Here is a 20,498-nt window from a genome sequence, read left to right on the forward strand (position 1 = left end):
GAGGGAGAAAGGAGGATGGAGAAGGGGGGAAGGAGAGGAAGAGGGATGGAGAGGGAGGGAGGGAGAGACAGACAGAGAGACAGAGAGACAGACAGAGACAGAGACTGTTCCAAAAGATAATGCAGCACCAGCAAACATGAGTAGGGGGTCTATGCCTGTCATCCCTTCTACCAGGGAGGTTGAGACTGGTGGGATAGCTCAAGCTCAGGAGTTCTAAGCTGCAGAAGGGCTAAAGTGGTTTGGGTGTCCAGAGTTAGCTGTGAACCAATGTAGTGAGCTCCTCAGCAGCAGACAGAGAACCATGAAGCCAGGTGGCCCAGCTTCGAAGCAGAGCAGGTCAAAGGTTCTGGCCAGTTGTCAGTAGGGTTGGACCTCTGAATGACCACTGTACTCGCACCCAGGGCAAGACAGGGAGACCCGGTCTTCTCCTTTCTCCCCTCCAGGCCCCTGTCAAAGGCAGTGAGAGGACAGGAAGAACAAAGAGGACCTGCCCCGGCTCTGCCACGTGTACTCCCAGACACAGAGGCATCATTGGCATTCCTGATTTGCTGGTGTTAGGGATGTCTGTAGAAGTCTCCTTTGCCTAGTATGTGCTGTGCCCTTTCCGTCTGTCTGTCTTTGCAACCATTTGCTTCTTCTCTACAAGGATAAGCCAGGAAGCCATCCTAAAGATGAACACAGAGTACTCATGGATTATCTTCAGGCTACACACCCTAATTTAGTGTGTATGTGGGAGGGGAAGGTGGGGAGAGGACTCACTGTCCCTTGCCCTCTGTCCTGTTTGGGGGTTTGGAAATTACAGACAGAACCTGTGTCATTTTTCTCTAGGCCTAGCTTCTTTTCATACTGTTTTAATCCTAGAGAAAGTTGGGTTCCAGAATCACTGATTCTTACATGAAATATACCTTCCAAGAAATATAATGGCCAGGCCTGGGGTTGAACAGGTTTGCGCTACTTCCTTTGGAGGGGGGGAAATGATGGGATGTTCAGAAAAGGCATCGGATTAGGAAGAATCCAGGCTCCAGAGCCCAGGGGCCCGCCTAGGTTCAGATGCCAGTCCTGACCCTTACCACCTGTGTGGCTTTGGGCAAGTGACACTGCCTGGGGCTCAGTTTCCTCATTTGTAAAACGAGGCGTCAGATTAGATGATCTCCGAGGTCCCTACCAGCTCTAGAATTATGATCCCTCCTAAGCCCCAGTTCTCCTCCTGGAGGGGCAGTTTTCTAGGGCTTTCATTGGCTTCCACACCCACCCACCCAGGACAGACTCAGTATTGAGATGTGATAGACAGAAACACAATCAGGATTTCCATGTGTCTTCTATTAGCAGCTTGCAGGTAACGTTAGGAAAGAAGGCTTGAGCAGAGCTAGGAGCCTTGGCTGGAAAACTACAGAAAGGCAGATTTGGGCTCCGTGTGAGAAAAAAAAGCTTCCTAATGAGTGGTGTGACCCTGGGCAAGTCACTTACTTGCTTTTGCCCTCAACTTCCCCATCTGCAATTGGGGATAATAGCACTTGCTTCACAGGGTTGTGGGGAGGATCAAATGAGATAATATATGGAGAGCACTATATAAATGTGGTTGTCATGGTCATGGTCATCATCTCCATCACCAACATCTATATAGCACTATGTGCCAGGCGCTGTGCTAAGGGCTTTATGATTATGATCGCATTTTACAGATTATTATTAGCCATTATAATAAGCATTCGCTATTATTATAATAATAATCATTAGACTATTATTAGCTGTTATCATTAGCCTCATTTTGGGGGGTAGCTAGGTGGCAAAGTAGATAGAGCACTGGAGTTCGGTGCTGTCTGAGATTTGAACTTCAGTTCAGTGCTGTCTGATTCTTTGTGAACCCATTTGGGGTTTTCTTGGCAGAGATACTAGAGTGGTTGGCCATTTCCTTCTCTGGCTGAAGTTCAAATCTCACCTCAGGCATTTACTTGCTGTGTTACCCTGGGCAAGTCACTTAACCCCAATTGACTTAAACATCTGGGGCCATCTCCAGTCATCCTGATGTATATATTGCCACTGGACCCAGATGACTCTGGAGGAGTGGGGCTGATGACCTTGCACAGGCCTCCCTCATTTAAATCCAATCATTGCAAGTCATGACATCACCCCAATGTCATGGTCTTCTTCAAGAATGAAAGACAAACAAGAACAAGCCTCATTTTACAGATGAGGAACCTGAGACAAACAGGTTAAGTGACTTGCCCAGGATCACACAGCTAGCAAGTATTATTATTTTATTTATTGTTTTTTTCATCTTTAAGTGGAGGCAGATGCCCACTAGTCAGGGTTACAGTGGAGGGGATTCCTGCTCAGTTAAGGGCTGGCTTTGATGGTCTCTGGTCCTGTCCATTTGTGGAGTTCTGTGATTCCAGGTAAAGAAAATGGAAACCTGGCAAGGAAGATGGTTTAAATGTCACTGTGCAGCACAGCCTCATAAGAAGAGCACTAGAGGGGACTTATTCAGTCCAAGCCAGCAAGCATTTGTTGAAGGGCGATTATAAACAAGGCACCTCGCTGGCAGGAATATAAAGGAGAAAAGAAAAAAAAAGGCATTAGATTAATCAGTAGATTTAGAGTTGAAAGAGGTATTAGAGGCCTTGAGTCTCACCCCCTCTCGAAGTCCATAAGGAGCTTACAACCTACAGGGAGGAACAAAACACTAGAAAGAGAAGGTAGTAGGAAGGTTGAAGGGCAGCTGGGTAGTATGGGGGATAGATAGCGTGCCAAGCCTGGAGGCAGGAAGACTCATCTGCCCAAGTTAAAATCTGGCCTCAGATACTTACTAGCTATGTGACCCTGGGCAAGTCACTTCACCCTGTTTGCCTCCATTTCCTCATTTGTAAAATGAGCCAGAGAAGGAAATGGCCAACCACTCTAGTATCTCTGCCAAGAAAACCCCAAATGGGTTCACAAAGAATCAGACAGCACTGAACCATCTTGGATTGGGGGCACTCAGCCTGGTTTTGCCTTAATTGGGTGTGGGGTCTATGAATAAGGGGGGCTCTGCCTGCCCTTATCTGGGAGAGGGTCCAGCCCTTATCCCTTAGAGAAGGGAAATTGGAATGTGCTCTGATGCCCTGAAGAGATGAGCCTGTAGGATTTCAACAGGGAACAATGCCCAGCAGAGACTACGCAACAGAAAAGTCACAGTGGAGGCCAAGATGAGCAGAGAGACATGCCAACAAATAGATTAATCGATTGACAGGCATTTACTATGTACTAACTGTGGGCCAGGAGCTGTGCTGGTGAAGCGAGACAGAGCCTTTAACAGGGGAACATGCTTTGCATGACCTCACATGTACAATCGATAGCATATTTCTTGCCTTTTCAAGGGGGATGGGAGAGAATTTGGAGCTCAAAAACCTAAAAAATGAACGTTAAATTTTTTTTACATGGAGTTGAGAAATATTTAACAAAATAAATAAAACTTAAAAAAAAAAAAGGAACGCAGAGTCATAGAATCACTGTGTCCAAAAATGTCTATCTTCTTCCACACCTTGAGTCCCTCACCTATTTTTCAGGATATGGATCACATGGAGGGACCTGCTGGAGCTAGCTTAAAACACAAACTGGTTGTTCAATTTTCAGCAGAAACATTTACACCTCAGAAATCTGCAAATGTTATAATTCAGGTCTTAATTTCTTGTTTGATTGTCTGGACTAAAGAAAGTAACACAGGAAAATGTTAATAATGCAGATTAAGTTTAAAAAGTATGTCATGGGTACTTTTTTTTTTTTGAGACTAGTTTTTAAACATTTACCAGTGTACCTCTGGAATCATAGGTCCTCAGGAGAGATGGTTGGCCATTGCTTTGATCAAAGCTCTTTGGCCTTTCAAAGTTGTTGTTTTTTCTTCCCCCACATTATTATTGTTACCCAAGTCAAGACAATAAACATGTATTAAATACCTACTATAGACCAGACACATGCAACATGCTGGAGATACAAAGAAAGGTAAAAAACCCAGCACCTGTCCTCAAGGACTATGTAAAAACAAGCTATCTAGAGGACAAAAAGGAAATAATTAAAAGAGGGAAGGCACAAGAATTAAGGGGAGGTTGGGGTGAGAGGGCAGCATCTCATTTGTGGAACAGCTAGGAGGCCAATGTCATTGGATTGAAGAGTACGTGGTGGAGGGCAGCTAAGTGGTGCAGTGGCCCTGGATTCAGGAGGACCTGAATTAAAATCCAGTCTCAGACACTTGACACTAGCTGTGTGACCCTGAACAAGTCACTTAACTCTCATTGCCCTGGAAAAAAATAAAGAGTACATGGTGGGGGAGGAAGGTGCAAGAAGACTGGGAAGGTAGAAGCAGACTAGGTTATGAAGGGTTTGAAAAGTAATTGTATTTTATTGTTCTCCTGGTTCTGCTTGTTTTGTTCTGTATCAGTTCATGCCAACCAGGATTCTCTGAAATCATCTCCTTCTCAGTTTCTAATGGCACAATAAAATCCATTACAATCACATAATATGATTTGTTCAGCCATTCCCCAGTTGATGGGCATCCTCCTGATATGCAGTTGTTTGTTTTTATTTTTCTTTTAATCCCCTATCAGGATCAGTAAGTTTGCTCTATTTACAAATATTCTTTCCCTGGGATTAGCCTCCTTCTTGATCCACCCCTCACCTCAACCCCATCCCCATCTGTTTCCAGGTTGAATTTGCTATATTTTTTACACCAAACTGTGACTACTGGGGGAAATAATAGTCAACCCTCCTTTTTCCAGTTCAACTAAAAGTGAGATTCATTTGATGCCCACTCTTCATGCCTCTTACTCCCTTTCCTCCATTTTTGTATATGCTCTTTCTGCATCTGAGTTATAAGCAATGGTAAATTCCACCCTCTGCTTCCTCTTTTCTACATCTGTGTATTCCTTTTATCCTCCCTTTTCTTTACCAGCTGAAAAATCTCCATTCACAAAACCTCTGTTCTTTTTATTTGACTCCTTCAATACCCTTTGAAAACATAAAGGTCCAGAAGGGATATTTGTTACTTCTCCCCTTAGTAGAATGTTAGCCCTTTATCATCATACAGTCCCTTATAAGGGCTCAAATAAATGTATCTTTCTAGGTTTCTCTTGAGTCATAGGTTTGGAAAGGGAAGGGAATAAACATTAATATGGCACCTACTATGTGTCAGGTACTGTGCTAAGCTCTTTTACAAATATTATCTCATTTGATCCTTATAAAAACCCTGCAAGGTGGCTGCTGTTATGACCCCCAATTTACCATTGAGGAAACCAAGGCAGAAAGAGGTTCAATGACTTACTCAGTGTCACAGAGCTAGTAAGAGTCTGATGTTGGATTTGAACTCAGATCTTCTTGACTCCAGACCTAGCACTCAATCCACTGTGCCACTTTGCATTTCAAAGTTCCTACTCTGCTCTGGTATTTTTTTTTTTTTAATCAGGAATGTTTAAAATCCTCTATTCCATTAAAGATCCACTTCCCCAATAACACCTCCTACTGCTGCCTTGCTCACAATCCCCCAGCACCCCACCCCTACCCCCATCATTGTGGAAAATGCTTTGCAAGGTAAATTGTTGTAAGCCCATATCTTTTACCTTTCTGAATCTTCCCTCATTTATAGTAGAAACTGTCAGATCTTAAGCAATTCTTAATTTTGGTCCTTGGCACTTGAATTCTTTCTTTCTGGCTACTTTCCATATCTTTTTCTTTGACAAGGAAGCTCTGGATTTTGACCATGACATTCCTGGGATTTTAATTTACAAGTTTCTTTTAGAATGTGATAAATGTACTCATACTGTTTTCACTTTGTTCTATGGTTCTTAACAATTCTGGGCCGTTTTCGTTTATGACTTATTAAAATAAAGAGTGCAGGATTCTTATTAATTGAAGTTTTAAGGCACTTTAAAACTTATTAAATAATCTCTCCTTGAATTGTTTTTTTAGGTCAGTTGTTTTTGATACTCAATATCTTACATTTCTCCCTCCCTTTTACAATTTTTTTAGTCTTTTTAACTTTGTCCTAGTGTTTATTCCTATCTCATGGAGTCATAGTTTTTTGTTTGTTTGGTTTTTTGTGGGGCAATGAGGGTTAACTGACTTGTCCAGGGTCAAACAGCTAGTACTTGTCAAGTGTCTGAAGTCAGATTTGAACTCAGGTCCTCCTGAATCCAGGGACCATGTTTTATCCACTGCGCCACCTAGCTGCCCCGAGTCATAGGTTTTTGTGTGGTTTGTTCTAGTTTTCAAGAAGTTAGTTACTCGGGGTAAAATTTGCCACTTTCTGTTCTAAGAAACATATTTTCTCTCCAACCGTTTCCTCCAGAACTTTGTACTTCATTATTTATGTCTTGCTTTATTTCTTCTAGGTATTCATATAGTCTTTGTGGAAAATCCATTTTTTTCTCTGACACTCTGCTTGTAATTGTTATAGAGTTACTCCCTCCTTAAAATTTTTTTTTAATTTATCACTTATTTTTAACATTTTAAAAAAAATTTGAGTTCTAAATTCTTTCCCTCACTCCAGGCCTTCTCTCACCCATTGAGAAAGCAATCAATATTATATCAATTACACAAGTGAAATCATGCAAAACCTATTTCCATATTAGCCATGTCACTAAAAATGCAAGAAAAATAAAGTAAAAAAAAATTATACATCAGTTTGCACTCAGAACTCATTTGTTCTCTCTCTGTAGATGGGTAACATTTTTCATCATGTATCCTTCAGAATTCATTTGGATCACTGTATTGATCAGAGTAGTCAATATTGCCTTCTTCTAGGTTAGATTTTTGTATATCTCTGGATATACAAAATATAGAGAGACGGCTAAGTGATGCAATAGATAGAGTGCTGGGCCTGGAGTCAGGAAGACCTGAGTTTAGATCTGGCCTCAGACACTCATTAGCTATGTGACCCTAGACAAATTGCTTGGCCTCTGTTTGCCTCAGTTTCCCCAACTGTAAAATGAGGGCAAAAATAACACCTACTTATTTCCCATGGTTGTTGTGAGGATCAGATGAGACAATATTTGTAAAGTGCATAGCACAGGGCTGGACCGGGAATAGCCAATCTACAAATGGTAGTAATTATTATTATTGATTTGAATTTTTTTTATAGCTGTCAGTAACTTCTTGGTTGTGGGTTTTTTTTGTTGTTGTTGTTTGTTTGTTTGTGGGGCAATGAGGGTTAAGTGACTTTCCCAGGGTTACACAGCTAGTAAGTGTCAAGTGTCTGAGGCTGGATTTGAACTCAGGTCCTCCTGAATCCAGGGCCAGTGCTTTTAACCACTACGCCACCTAGCTGCCCCCATGTCTGTAACTTCTTGTATTTTAGTCATCTCTCCAGCACTAATTCTGGAACTGAGGCTTAGACTGAGCCAGCCTCTGCCTTCTGTGCTATTGGGTGGAGTCGTCCACCCTGCTGGGTCTTGCTCTGGATCACCTTGGTTCCTGCACCATCCTTCACCTCATGGGTTTGACTGCCCTGAATCTTTAAGATTTGCAGCGCTAGATCTTCCGAGTCCTCTCTGGCATGTCAGGACATCGCAGTGCCCCGGGCCTTGCAAGTCTCTAAGTACTAACACACCTGGACTGGTGGCTTTTAATGTCAGCCCTGGGGAGTTTCTGACCACTTGGGCTTTCTCCACTCTGCAATTCTGGAGAGCAGCAAATAGCTCTGTCCCATCTCCAGCTGTCTGAGAGCTTTTCTGCTTGTTTGCTAAGGTGTGGGTGCCAGCTTTTCCGATAGGACCCCCTTTCTATTTCCCTGGGCTTCAGTCTGAGTCTGTGTAGTTCTGGGGTGGAGGAAGTTACCCACAATAGCTTCCCATTGGGTTTCTCTATTACCATTCAATCTGATGATTTTTAGATTTTTGCTGGAGTAGGTTGTGAGAGCTGGGGCTGCTTGCTTCTCTTCAGGCCATTAGCTTATCCAGAGGTCCCCTGTGAGTTAAGTCTTGAAGGAAGCTAGGGAGCCTAAGGGGTGGAGGTGAGGAGGGAGTATGATCTAGGCATGGGGAATTGTCTACACAAAGATGTGAAACCAGGAGATGGGACACCAAGTTCAGGTACCAACAGACAAGTCAGTTAGGCCAGTATATAAAAGTCTGGGAGGGGAATTAGATCATAAATTTAGAGCTAAAAAAGACCTGAGAGGTCATCTAGTTTAGGGGTTGGCAAACCGAACAGTTGGCCAAAGCCAACCTGCTGCTGGCTTTTGTATCTAAGAATGGTGCTTACATTTGTACATAAAATTTTATTATATCTAAAAACGTTAAGGGGCAACTAGATGGCACAGTGAATAAAGCATTGGCTCTGGATTCAGGAGGACCTGAGTTCAAATTTGGCCTCAGAAACTTAACACTTACTAGCTGTGTGACCCTGGGCAAGTCACTTAACCCCCACTGCCCTACAAAAAGAAAAAAAAAAAAAAAAAGAAAGTCATAAAAACGTTAAAACATTCTTAGCTAGCAGCCCTACAAAAACAGGTGGCAAGCCAGGTTTTGCCAACCCCAATCTAGTTCAACCCCCCCCCCATTTTACAGATGAAGAAACTGAGGCCCATACAGTAATTTGTAGGAAGTACAGTAAATGCAAGTTACAGCTGGGCTCCAAACGCCAAGGTAACAGACAGGCAATAGGAATCCATGAAAGGTTCTTAAGGAGGTGTTGGGTGACAAAATCAGACACCGGTTAGGAAGGTTATTCTGGTGCCCATGTATGTGTGTAGGGTGGATTGGAAAGGGAGAGAGCTTTGAAAAAAATCCAAATAGCAGGTTCTTTCTATTTCAGGGGGGAGGTGATGAGGGTCTGACCAAGGATGGTGAGTCTAGGAGTGGAAGGAAGACTGGAGAGTTATTGTGGAGGCAGAATCAATCAATCAAGCGTCTGAGGCTGGATTTGAACTCAGGTCCTCCTGAATCCAGGGCCAGTGCTTTATCCACTTTGCCACCTAACTGCCCCAAGGGGTGCTTAATTCTTACTTTTGGAGTCAGCTTGTGGCTCAGTGGGCCTGGAGCCAGGAAGACCTGAGTTCAAATCCAGCCTCAGCCACATCCTAGCTGTGTGACCCTGGGCTGGTCACTTCACCATTGATTGCCTGACTGGAGAAAAAAATGGCAAACTACTCCATTATCTTTGCCAAGGAAACCCTCAATGCGGTCACGAAGGGTTGGACACAACCAAGACCACTGAACAACAATTCTTACTTTACTTCCATATTCTATCCCAAGGAGTGTGATCTTTGGGCTGAGAAGGACCGAAGCTCAAGGTAAGCAGTTATTTTGAAAAAGATCTGGAAGTTTTAGTGGGCTGCATGCTCAACCCAAGTAGCCAAAAATGTTCATTTGATTTTGGTGACTCTCCTGAAGGGTGCAACTTCTGAGAATGGGGAAGCAAGAGTCCCCTTTGCTTTGCCCTCCTCAGATGTCATCTGGAGGAAAGTTCTATCCCCAAACACTACACTATTTTTTAAAGAAGGACGGTGATAAGCGTCAGAGTACCTACGCTGGGGGGTGGGGGGAAAGGGTGGGATTTCATAGCTGTCTTCCAAGTATCTGAAGGAAGAAGGATTAGAAGGATTAGATGTGTTCTGCTAGACTCCAGAGAGATGAACCAAGAGCTATAGGTGAAAGTGACGTGCTTGCCATAAGGAAACATTTCCTAACAATTATCGCTGCCCCAAAGTGGAAGGGGATGCCTCAGAAGGTAGGGGCAATCTCCCTCCTTGGAGGTGTTTTTTATGTTTGTCCATAATTTATTTCATGTTCTAACATAAACATGCAATGAGCTTGTTTGAACTGTAAGTAAACATGCCCAGGAATGGAAGTCCTATAGGAAGGCACCAGCCTCTTCTCTTCACTGACGATGTAAATCAAATCTGTTGGCAATTGTGTCTGCCCAGCTGGGAACAATCATGTACAACATGGTCCAGAGCTTCCTTTTACAAGGTAAAATCGGTGTGAGCTGAAAGTACCAAGAGGTGCCCCCGGCCATCCCCACCCAGATGCCACAGTGCTTGAAATTCCACTGTTAGATACATTCCACTGGGGTTGATGGTCCTTCTCTGAGTGCCTTCCTTTAGTCCCATGCTACATCATTAAGAATCTCAAGGGAGGGCAGCGAGGTGGTACAGTGGATAAAGCACTGACCCTGGATTCAGGAGGACCTGAGTTCAAATCCAGCATCAGACGCTTGACAGTTACTAGCTGTGTGACCCTGGGCAAGTCACTTATCCCTCATTTCCCTGAAGGAAAAAAAAAAGAAAAGAAAAAAACAAATCTCAAGAGAATAAGATCAGTGCTGCAGGACAGCAGACCCAATATAAATGGAGAGAGGCTTCCTTGTTTGCCTGGACAGCATGAGGGTTAACAAAGATTCAGAGATATACTGAAATTAATGAAAGAAATGTAAGGTATTCCTGGGACACTCTGACATTCTAATTCATCTTCCAGGAGAGTTAAATCAAAGTTAAGACTGAAGGTGGAGGAATTGATTTACCTGAATTAATTTATCAGTCAAATACTGTTGTTCCAATGGCTGGTTTGAATGGCTGGTTCCAAAATTCAAATCTACGGGGGCAGCTAGGTGGTGCAGTGGGTAAAGCACTGGCCCTGGATTCAGGAAGACCTGAGTTCAAATGTGACCTCAGACACTTGACACTTACTAGCTGTGTGACCCTGGGCAAGTCACTTAACCCTCATTGCCCCAACTTAAAAAAAATTGTATCTCCAACACCTCCAAAAACAAAAACAAAAATTCAAATCTACTTCTATGCTTTGTGGCCTGGTTTGGATGACACATAAAAAGGGAATGCCCAGGATGCTGATTTGGATAGTGGTTCCAATGCAGCCTCATACACTTACTAGCTGTGTGACCCTGGGCAAGTCACTGGACCCTGTTCGCCTCCATTTCCTCATCTGTCAAATGAGCTGGAGAAGGAAGCAGCAAACCATTCCAATATCTTTGCCAAAAAGAACCCAAATGGGATCATGAAAAGTGTGACAACAAATCAAAAGAAGTTAACCATAAAACCAAAACTTGAATTTTCTGCTATTAGTCTTACTTCCATGAGTCAGTATTGTCATAGGCTAACATTTTCAAACTGCTCTCATTTATATTCTTTTTTTAACATCAATTTTTTAAAACTCTGTGTTACAACTTCTCTTCATCCCTCCCTCCCTCCCCACCCCCCCAAGAACTTAAGCAATTCAACATAAGTTATACATCTCATTTATATTCAAACCCCCTTCCCTCCCCTCCCCACAACACAGACCAACCAGTTTCTAAACATTTTATAAAAAGCTCTATCACTTTGTAATGTCTCCCTGGGGCTCAGCTGTCCAATAATTGAGATTAACTCGCCCAGTTTTCACCACCATCGACAGGTTGGGTCTCAAGAGAAGAGATTGCTATCACCCCGAAGGATCCTAGGGAATCAGTCACCAAGCTCTTTTCTGGGCTGTGGGTTGATCAACTGGTTTTCTAGGCTAGTTCTCTGATGAGCAGTTAGAGTCTTTTCCACCTTTAGCCAGTGGCTTGACTAGGTGTTACAGTCCTTAGCTGCAGAAGTTTCTTCTCTTTGACTCCCTCGGAGTCTTGAGGTGGTTTCTAATCCCTGAGCAGGAGATGGAAGAATCTTCCTGAATCAAGAGCCCCTGTCCTCAGTAAGCCATTTCATGTTGCCTTAGGGTGATAAGTTTCAGCCCTGTCATTTATACCAACCATATCCATATTCTTTTGGGAGTCTGAAGTAGGGAGTATCTATTTCTCATCTGCTGGCTGTCACCTTGATAGTTCTCTATCTCTGTCTTTTAGCCCCTTTGTAACCTCAGTTTTTGCTGAAGTCTCACTGGGGTGTTCCTGTTACATCCTCAAGCTAGAGGATAAGGGCTGTTTCTAGTCATTAGAGCAACTGCTGATTTTCTAGCACTTTTAGGTTTGTGACTCACTTTACTTCCATTATCCCTCTTGATCCTCACAACAACCCTGTAAAGTAGATACTACAAGTTATTGTCCTCATTTTATAGCTGAAGAAACTGGGGCTCAGAGAGGTTGAGTGACTTGCCTATGGTCATACAGCTAGAAAACTCAGATCTTCCTCTTTGGAAAAGGTAGGCAGCTAGATGGCTCAAAGGATAGAGTCAGAAAGATCTAAATTCAAATCTAATCTCTGATACTTAACTGGCTGTGTGACCCTGGGCAAGTCACTTAATCTTTGTTTGACTCAATTTCCTCATCTGAAAAATGGGTACTTACCTCCCAAGATTAATGCGAGGATTCAAAGAAATAACCATTGGAAAGCACATGGCACAGTGCCTAACACATAGTAATCACCATATAAATGTTAGATATTATTATTTTTTTTTCAGGGCAATGAAGGTTAAGTGACTTGCCCAGGGTCACACAGCTAGTAAATGTCAAGTGTCTGAAGTCAGATTTGAACTCAGATCTTCCTGAATCCAGGGCCAGTGCTTTATCCACTGTACCCCCTAGCTGCCCAGATATTATTATTATTGAATTGAGGCTAGATGACCTCTTTTGAATGTGTTAAAGTGGGGCTTGCTGTCATGTATAAGTCGAATTAGATGGTCTCTTCTAACTCTCAGAATCTGTGATGTTAATAATAACAGTTAATCTTTATATAACACAAAGCAATTTACAAACATTATCTCATTTTTATCCTCACAGCAGCCTTCAAAGGTAGGCACCATTACTATCCCCATTTTACAGTTGAGGAAACTGAGGCAAACAGAGATTAAATGACTTGCTCAGGGTCACATAGACAGCAAGTATCTGGGGTCAGATTTGAACTCAGGTCTTCTTGATTCCAAGTCCATCTCTATTCACCTAACTGCTTGATAGTAATGATAAGTACAGAGATACGATGATGACGACAATGGCAATGATAAGGAGGGAGAGTATAAGAGTACCTCACTGCTTTTGATGAATTCAAGTCATTAAGCCTAGAGAAACGATACCACAGAGTCCGGAATGAACTGGTATTTGTGACTCCTCTTGGACAGTCAGTAATCTCTGTGGTCAGATTGTAGTACTTTAGGAACCAAGAAGAGAAAATGTCCCAATTAAAAAAAAAAAAAAGATAATAAAGGAGAGCCTGAAAACTATAAGCCAGTGAGCTTGACTCCAATTCCTGGTAAAATGATAGTATCTACCATGAAAGCAATGGCCAGTGAACATGCAGCCAAGTAAATGGTGATAACCAAAGTCAACATGGTACCATCGAGAAAGATCATGGCAGGCATTTTTGTCAGGCTTTCTAGATTACTTGTCTGGAATGTATTATACAAAGAGTTTGCTTAGACTTTAGCAAAGCATTTATCAAAGTTGATGCTCTTCTTGTGGACAAGAAGGAGAGATGTGGCTAGAGAATAGGGCAGTAGGTAGATTTGGAGCTGGTCAAATGACTGGCCTTCCATGTCAATTCATAAAGAGGTCAGTGGTGGAGTGCCACAGGGATGTATTCTTGGATCTATGCTACTTGACATTCTTTACCAATGGCTTGGATAAAGCTATAGATGCTCGTCATATCTGCTGATGATGCAAAATAGAAACAGATAGCATGTCTATACACGATCCACAGTTTCTCCAAACATCCTCACTGTTCTCTCAGAAGCAATCCCCCTAGCATCTTCCATGTGGAGATGCTTTTTGATGTGCTCTGTGTACCTGCCAGGCATAAAATGAAAAGTCTTATACTTGGGTTCACAAAAACTACTTATGAGTTCAAAAACAAGGAGGAGTGAATAGATAGAATTTGGTGTTTAAAAAAAAAAAAGAACTGTGGGGGGAAAACACACTGGGGGAAAAATATCTGCAATAAAATGTATGAAATCAAGGAAATCAAGGTCTGACATCTAGAATATGTATTGAACTAATGTCTATCTTTTTTGTTTGTTTGTTTGGTTTGGGGGTTAAGTGACTTGCCCAGGGTCACACAGCTAGTAAGTGTTAAGTGTCTGAGGCTGAATTTGAACTCAGGTACTCCTGACTCCAGGGCCGGTGCTCTATCCACTGTGCCATCTAGCTGCCCCACTAATGTCTGTCTTTAAAACTATCAATATACATTCTCCAGCAGAAAAATGGTCAAAGATGTGAATAGCCAATTTTCTAAAAAGGAAATACAAATATCTATGACCCGCATGAAAAAAAAAATACCCAAGTGATCAGAGAATTGCCAACTGAGAGGACCCTAGATTACAACTTGACCCTCAACATGATGAGACAAAATCATGAAAGATGATAAAATCCAATTCTGGCAGGACTGCATGTGGGGAAGTGGCTTTGAGACGACCCTCATTTGTGAGCTCTCTATTATATCAGGACGAAATCTGCCTCCCCCACTGTTGTCAGTTCTGCCCTCAGGGGCTGGGTAGAATAAGCCCTATGACAGTCCTTCTAACATCTGAAGACAGCAATTATTTCCCCTCCCCTCCCATGCTCCCACCCTCCTCAATCTTCTTTTGCCCCCCAGGTTAAATAAACCGGTTCCTTCAAAGGATTCTCCTGACCCTGCCTGGACGTGTATCCTTTCACCATCCTGGTTCCCTACTGTAGACACTCTCCAGATGATCGATGTCCTTCCTAAAAAGTGGTGTCTGGAACTAAATACAGTGCTCCAGATGGGACCTGACTGATCAGAGGACAGTAAGACCACCACCTTCCTCACTCGGTCTGCTATTCTCATGTAAGATATATCTATACTACATACACATGAGTAATCTAAATATAGAGATGTGGAGTGTAGCTAATCTCTGGGATTTGGACTATTTTTTTTTTCTAATTGTTGTTCAGTCATTTCCAGTCATGTCCAATTCTTCTTGACCCCATTTGGGGTAAAGATACTGAAGTTGTTTGCCCATTTCCTTCTCTAGCTCATTTGACAGGTGAGGAAACTGAGGCAAACAGGGTTAGGTGACTTGCCCAGGGTCACATAGCTAGTAAGGAGTTAGGAATCAGCATCACTGAATCTCAGAGGCAATGTTCTCTAGCTCCCACTGAATAAGGATGCCACTGACACCCTACCCTATAAGCAGTCATCTAGCTTTTGTTCGAAGACCTCTAGTGAGGGACATCCCATTCCATTTTGGGGTAGCTTTTATTTTGAGGAAGTACCTCATTATCCTACATCTGCTTCTCTGCCCCCTTCCCTCTATCACTTGTGGGTGGCACAGTGGACAGAGCACTGGCCCAGAGTCAGAAAAACCTGAGTTCAAATCCAGTCACAGACACTTATTAACTGTGTGACCCTGGGCACTTAATTGCTGCCTACCTCAGTTTCCTCAACTGTAAAATGGGGGGAGGGGTAATAACATCACCTACCTTAACAGAGTTATTGTGAGGATCAAATATTTGTAAATCATGTAGCGCAGTGCCCGGTAAACAGTAGGTGCTCTAGAGATGCTTATTCCCCTCCTTTCTGCTTTTCTTTTGTCCTCTGGAACTAACCTGAACAAATGTGATCCCTCTCCCACAGGACAGCCCTTCAAATATTTGAAGATGAGCTATCACACTGACCCTTCCTCCTTCACCTTCCATCCAAATTTTCCCTCGTCCCTTTAGCCCATGCCCATCTGGCATGATCTTGACGACCATCCTTGTTGTGTTCCTTTGGCCACTGTCCAGCTTCTCCTTTTCCTTGTCCCTGTCCTTGTCAGTGTCCTTCTGAAAAGGTGACCTACCAGAACCTTACCCCAGGTTTAAATGGAGTCTGACCAGGACAGAGCCTAGAAGGAGCACCAATCCCCACACCCCCTGGTCTCAGCCCCCTTCATGTAGCCTAAGATCTCATTAGCTTTCTCACCTGCCTCTGTTGACTCATATTGAGCCTTGTTTGGGTTTTTTTTTTTTTTTACCCAATTACAATAAACTTAATAACTGCCAACAAAAACAATCAGAAACACACACACACACACACACTGACACACACACACACAGCTCGGAACAAACTCTTACTCAACACTCAGACTTGAACGAGGCAGAAACAAAGGAACTGGCAAACAACAAAGCAAAGAAAACGCTTTTGTTCTGGGTCCCCATCTGGTTTCCCCACTTGCGGCTCTGTTTTCTTTTCCTTTCTTTTCTTTCTCATAGGGTTTGCTGTCAGGGCGTAGACGGTCCTGGTTCTGCTGATTTCACAGTGCATCACAGGACTGTAGAATTGTTGATTTCACGCTGGAAGAAACCGCAGAGGCCAGCAAGTCCAACTCCCACATTTTCCAGATGAGGAAACTGAGGCCTAGAGAGGTTAAGTGGAGTGCCTGGGACATCACAGCTAGTAAATGTCCCAGGAAGGATTTGAACTCAGGTCTTCTTGACTCTAAGCCCAGGGCTCTATCCATTGCACCACCTAACTGCATTACTCTGTGTAGGTATTTCCACATTTCCTTGTAAGCTTTTTTTTTTTTAAATAGTACGATATTTCATTCTATCAACCTGTGATAGTTTGTTCAGCCATTCTCCAATTAATGGGCATATACATTATTTCTAATTTTTTTGCTGTCACAAATAGAACATCAATGAATATTTTTATACAGATAAGTGCTTTTCCCCATAATATGATGTTTGGAGGATAAAATCCAAGCCAAAGAACCACTGTTGGGTCAAAAAATAGACTCTATTTTGTCACTTTTATAACAGTGCAATTCCACCAATAATGTAGGAAGGACAATGATGAGACGAAAAGTATCCAAAAGTCTGTGACCAAGGATAGCAAAGGGCTTTAAGATTGTTCCATCCAAGGCACAATTGAAGGAACTGGGAGATGTTTAGCTTAGAGGAGATCTGAAGGTAGGGAAGCCCTGATTGTTACCCCCAAGTATTTGAAGGGCTGGTCACGTGGAAGCAGGGTTCATTTTGTTCAGCCCCAGAGAGCAGTGATGGGTAGACATGGCAGAGAGGAAGCTGTAGGCTGGTTGTAATGAGATAACTTTCTTGTAATTAGAGCTATTAAAAATGGAATGTGATGCCTTGGGAGGGAGTGGCTTCTCCTCATTAGAGGATTTCAAACAACAACAATAATAACATGCAATGTTTACATAGCATTTTAAAGTTCACAAAGAGTTTTCTTCACATACATAATTTCATTTGCCTCTCACAGGAACCTTATGAGTCTGGGACCACAGTTCTTATAGCTTTTGGTTTATAGATAAGGAAAGTGAGTTTCAGAGAGGTTAAATGATTTGCTCTGAGTTACACAGCTGAGGCAGCTAGGTGGTGCAGTGGATAGAACACTGGCCCTGGATTCAGGAGGACCTGAGTTCAAAACCAGCCTCAGACACTTGACACTCACCAGCTGTGTGACCCTGGGCAAGTCACTTAACCCTCATTGCCCTGCAAAAAAAAAAAAAAGAAAGAAAGAAAGAAAGAAAGAATAGAGGGTGAGTGGGAAAGGTACTGGATGCAATTAAAACGTTACATAGCTAACATGTATCCAAGGAAAGATTTGAACCCAGCTCCTCCTGACTTTAAGTAAAGCCTAGGAATGACTCTGTATATTTTGAAGATAGGATTTGTAATGATTAAAAATATGAGAGACGGGGCAGCTAGGTGGTGCAGTGGATAGAGCACCAGCCCTGGATTCAGGAGGACCTGAGTTCAAATCGGGCCTCGGACACTTAACACTTACTAGCTGTGTGACCCTAGGCAAGTCACTTAACCCCAATCGCCTCACCAAAAAAACCCCCCCAAAAAACCCAAACAAAACAAAACAAAACAAATGAGAGACATAGTATATGGGCAATTTAATCATTTTTTTAATATGGCTGGTGGGTTATTAATAAAATGAGGTCTATGGCCATTTCTCCAGACTAGACTCCTTCCTCGTGGTTGGTCTTGGTTCTTATACCCTTCCCACTGTAGGAAGTCCCTCACATAACAATCAAATCTAACTGGTTAGCACCATTCAAATCTAATTGGTTGACATGATTTGGAGGTAGGTTATATTAAAATGAAGTTGGGGATAGTGACTCAAGTAAAGATGACATCGGGGGAAAAAAATGTAGAGACCCCCACCCAAGCTGATGGGGGCACCATGCTTCCCACCTAGAACTGGTTTCTGCAGGTTAAATCTCATCAGCAAAGTCCTTCAGTTTATCTAGGCAAAAGAATCTGTCTCCACCCCAGGCTCCTTTTGTTAGCTTGGGTTTGGGTTGGGTTTGACCTAGAGGAGATTTGATGAAATCTCTCAAGGAGACCTTATCTTTTTTTTTTTTTTTTAGTGAGGCAATTGGGGTTAAGTGACTTGCCCAGGGTCACACAGCTAGTAAGTGTTAAGTGTCTGAGGCCTGATTTGAACTCAGGTATTCCTGACTCTAGGGCTGGTGCTCTATCCACTGAGCCACCTAGCTGCCCCAAGACCTTATCTTTGAGTAGTGGAAAGAGAGGACTAAGAAGGAGAGATCTTTGGTCCCCCAAGATATTGATTATGAATAATTATTTTCATAGATTTTTGGTCATGTGTAGGTTGGACTAAGTGGTTTCTGAGGTCCTGCCCAACTCTGAGATTCTAGGATTCCATGGTACGGTTGAGAAACTGAGGACCAGAAAAAAGTGAATTGACCAAAGTCAAACAGGTATTAGAAGAGTCAGGATTTGAACCTAGGTCCTCTGGGGCTAAGAGGCAGTACAATGTAGTGGGTAGAGAACAGGCTATGGAATCTGGATGTTTAAGCTGAAGTCCTTCCTCTGACTGTGTGCCCCTGGGCAGTTGTTTAAACCTCTCAGCTCCCGAAGGCAGCCCTCTATATCTATAAGTTACTAAGAAGGTGGTGACTTACATTAGAAGGGGGACTTTCCTTATCTGGGAATTCTTTGTATCAATAAAATCACAGATCTATTCCTGATCCCTTCCACTGAATCTAAGCCCTGTACTTTGTCTGAAATTGTGTTACTTGGGTTTTACCTTACACCCAGAAAATTGGCAAAAGATAACAGGCAAGTCAGCCCATGACCACCTCCTCGTAGACCTTAATGGAGATGATCCAGGACCCTGGGCCCAGGAGCCCTAGGAGTAATGGTGCTCCCCAGACCACCAGCTCTGCTTCTAGTCTGGCCCAGACATGAGGAAGGGAAGGGGGATAAACATTTATTAAGCATCTACTATGTGCCAGGAATTTTATCCTCACAATCACCTTGGGAGGTAGGTGCATATTATTATTCTCATTTTACATGGAAGGAAACTGAGGCAAATAAATGACTTACCCAGGGTCACATAGCTAGTGAGTGTCTGGAGCCATATTTGAACTCAGATTTTTCTAATTCAGGGTCCAGTGCTCTATCTATTGTGTCACCTAGCTGCCTATGATCCAGAGAAGTGGAGCAGCTAGGTGGCGCAGTGAATAGAGCACCGGCCCTGGAGTTCAAATCCGGCCTCAGACACTTAACACTTACTAGCTGTGTGACCCTAGGCAAGTCACTTAACCCCAATTGCCTCACTAAAAAAAAAAGAGAGAGAGAGAGAAAGAGAGAGAGGAAGTAACAATAACCCAAGCCTCTAACCACCACTACCACCCACTGACTAACTGCAATCAAGGGGCAGGGCAGCCAAAAAGCTCCTAGAATAGCATCGCCCCTCCCCAGGCCACTGGCCCTGTTTCTAGTTTAGCCTCTGCAGCCATCACCCAAGCAAGCAGACCCTGTGGATATGTGACCCGGCATCTGCCTCTATAGGGACCCACAGACCCAGCAGTCACATCTACTGAAGCCCTAGGGGGAAAAGTTCTCAACACCAAAGGCCTCCTCATTGTCAAATGGCTCAGCATCAAAAATGGATGAGGTTTTACCTATGGAAATTACATGAAAGGAAATGCATTATCAGCTGATTTGCTGCTGTTCCCTTAAGGACTTGGAGCTGAAATACAAGTTACCTCCCCTATTAGAGCCAGGACAGTCTTGCTCTTCTATTTGTGTCCCTAGTGCTTAGCACAGGACTTTGCACACAGTCAGCACTTAATGAGGTTTCGTCATTTGCTTATTCATTCAGAAGATGGGAAAACTCTACGTTGGAGGGGTTGTGCAAAGGACTCTGAATCCCATATTCAGCCAATGGGGAATGGCTAAACAAACTGTGGTACAAGAATGTCATGAAATATTACTATGCTGTAAGAAACAATGACCATGAAGAATTCAGAGAAACGTAGGAAGACTTACATGAACTGATACGGATAGGATAATGATTATATATAATATTTATAATGATGTAAATATTATTGTTCTTCCATTGTTTCCAACTCTTTGCGACCCCATTTGGGGTTCTCTTGGCAAAGATGCTGGAGAAGCTTGCCATTTCATTCTCCAGCTCATTTTACAGATGAAGAAACTGAGGCAAACAGGGTCACACAGCTAATTAGTGTCTGAAGCCAGATTCGAACTAATGGAAGATGACCTGACTCCAGGTGCAGTGCTCTGTGCACTATGGTGCCACCTAGCTGCCTTGTAAATATAAGGAACAACCACAAAACCAAATGCTGGGAAATTATAATGACCAAACTTGA

At 42.9% G+C, this 20,498-nt stretch overlaps 1 protein-coding gene across 1 annotated transcript in view; it reads right to left on the bottom strand.

Moving 5' to 3' along the window:
• LOC122745420 (3-galactosyl-N-acetylglucosaminide 4-alpha-L-fucosyltransferase FUT3-like) overlaps positions 1-15,826 on the bottom strand; it is a 45,002-nt gene extending 29,176 nt beyond the window's left edge. Inside the window, exons 1-2 of the mRNA XM_043990720.1 lie at positions 15,809-15,826; positions 15,537-15,669 (exon numbers count right to left, since the gene is read on the bottom strand). Coding sequence (XP_043846655.1) covers positions 15,537-15,669; positions 15,809-15,826 — 151 coding nt within the window. The remainder of the gene's footprint in view (positions 1-15,536; positions 15,670-15,808) is intronic.
• Positions 15,827-20,498: the final 4,672 nt, after the last annotated feature.

This window comes from Dromiciops gliroides, chromosome 1, assembly GCF_019393635.1.
Source record: "Dromiciops gliroides isolate mDroGli1 chromosome 1, mDroGli1.pri, whole genome shotgun sequence".
NCBI lineage: Eukaryota > Metazoa > Chordata > Mammalia > Microbiotheria > Microbiotheriidae > Dromiciops > Dromiciops gliroides.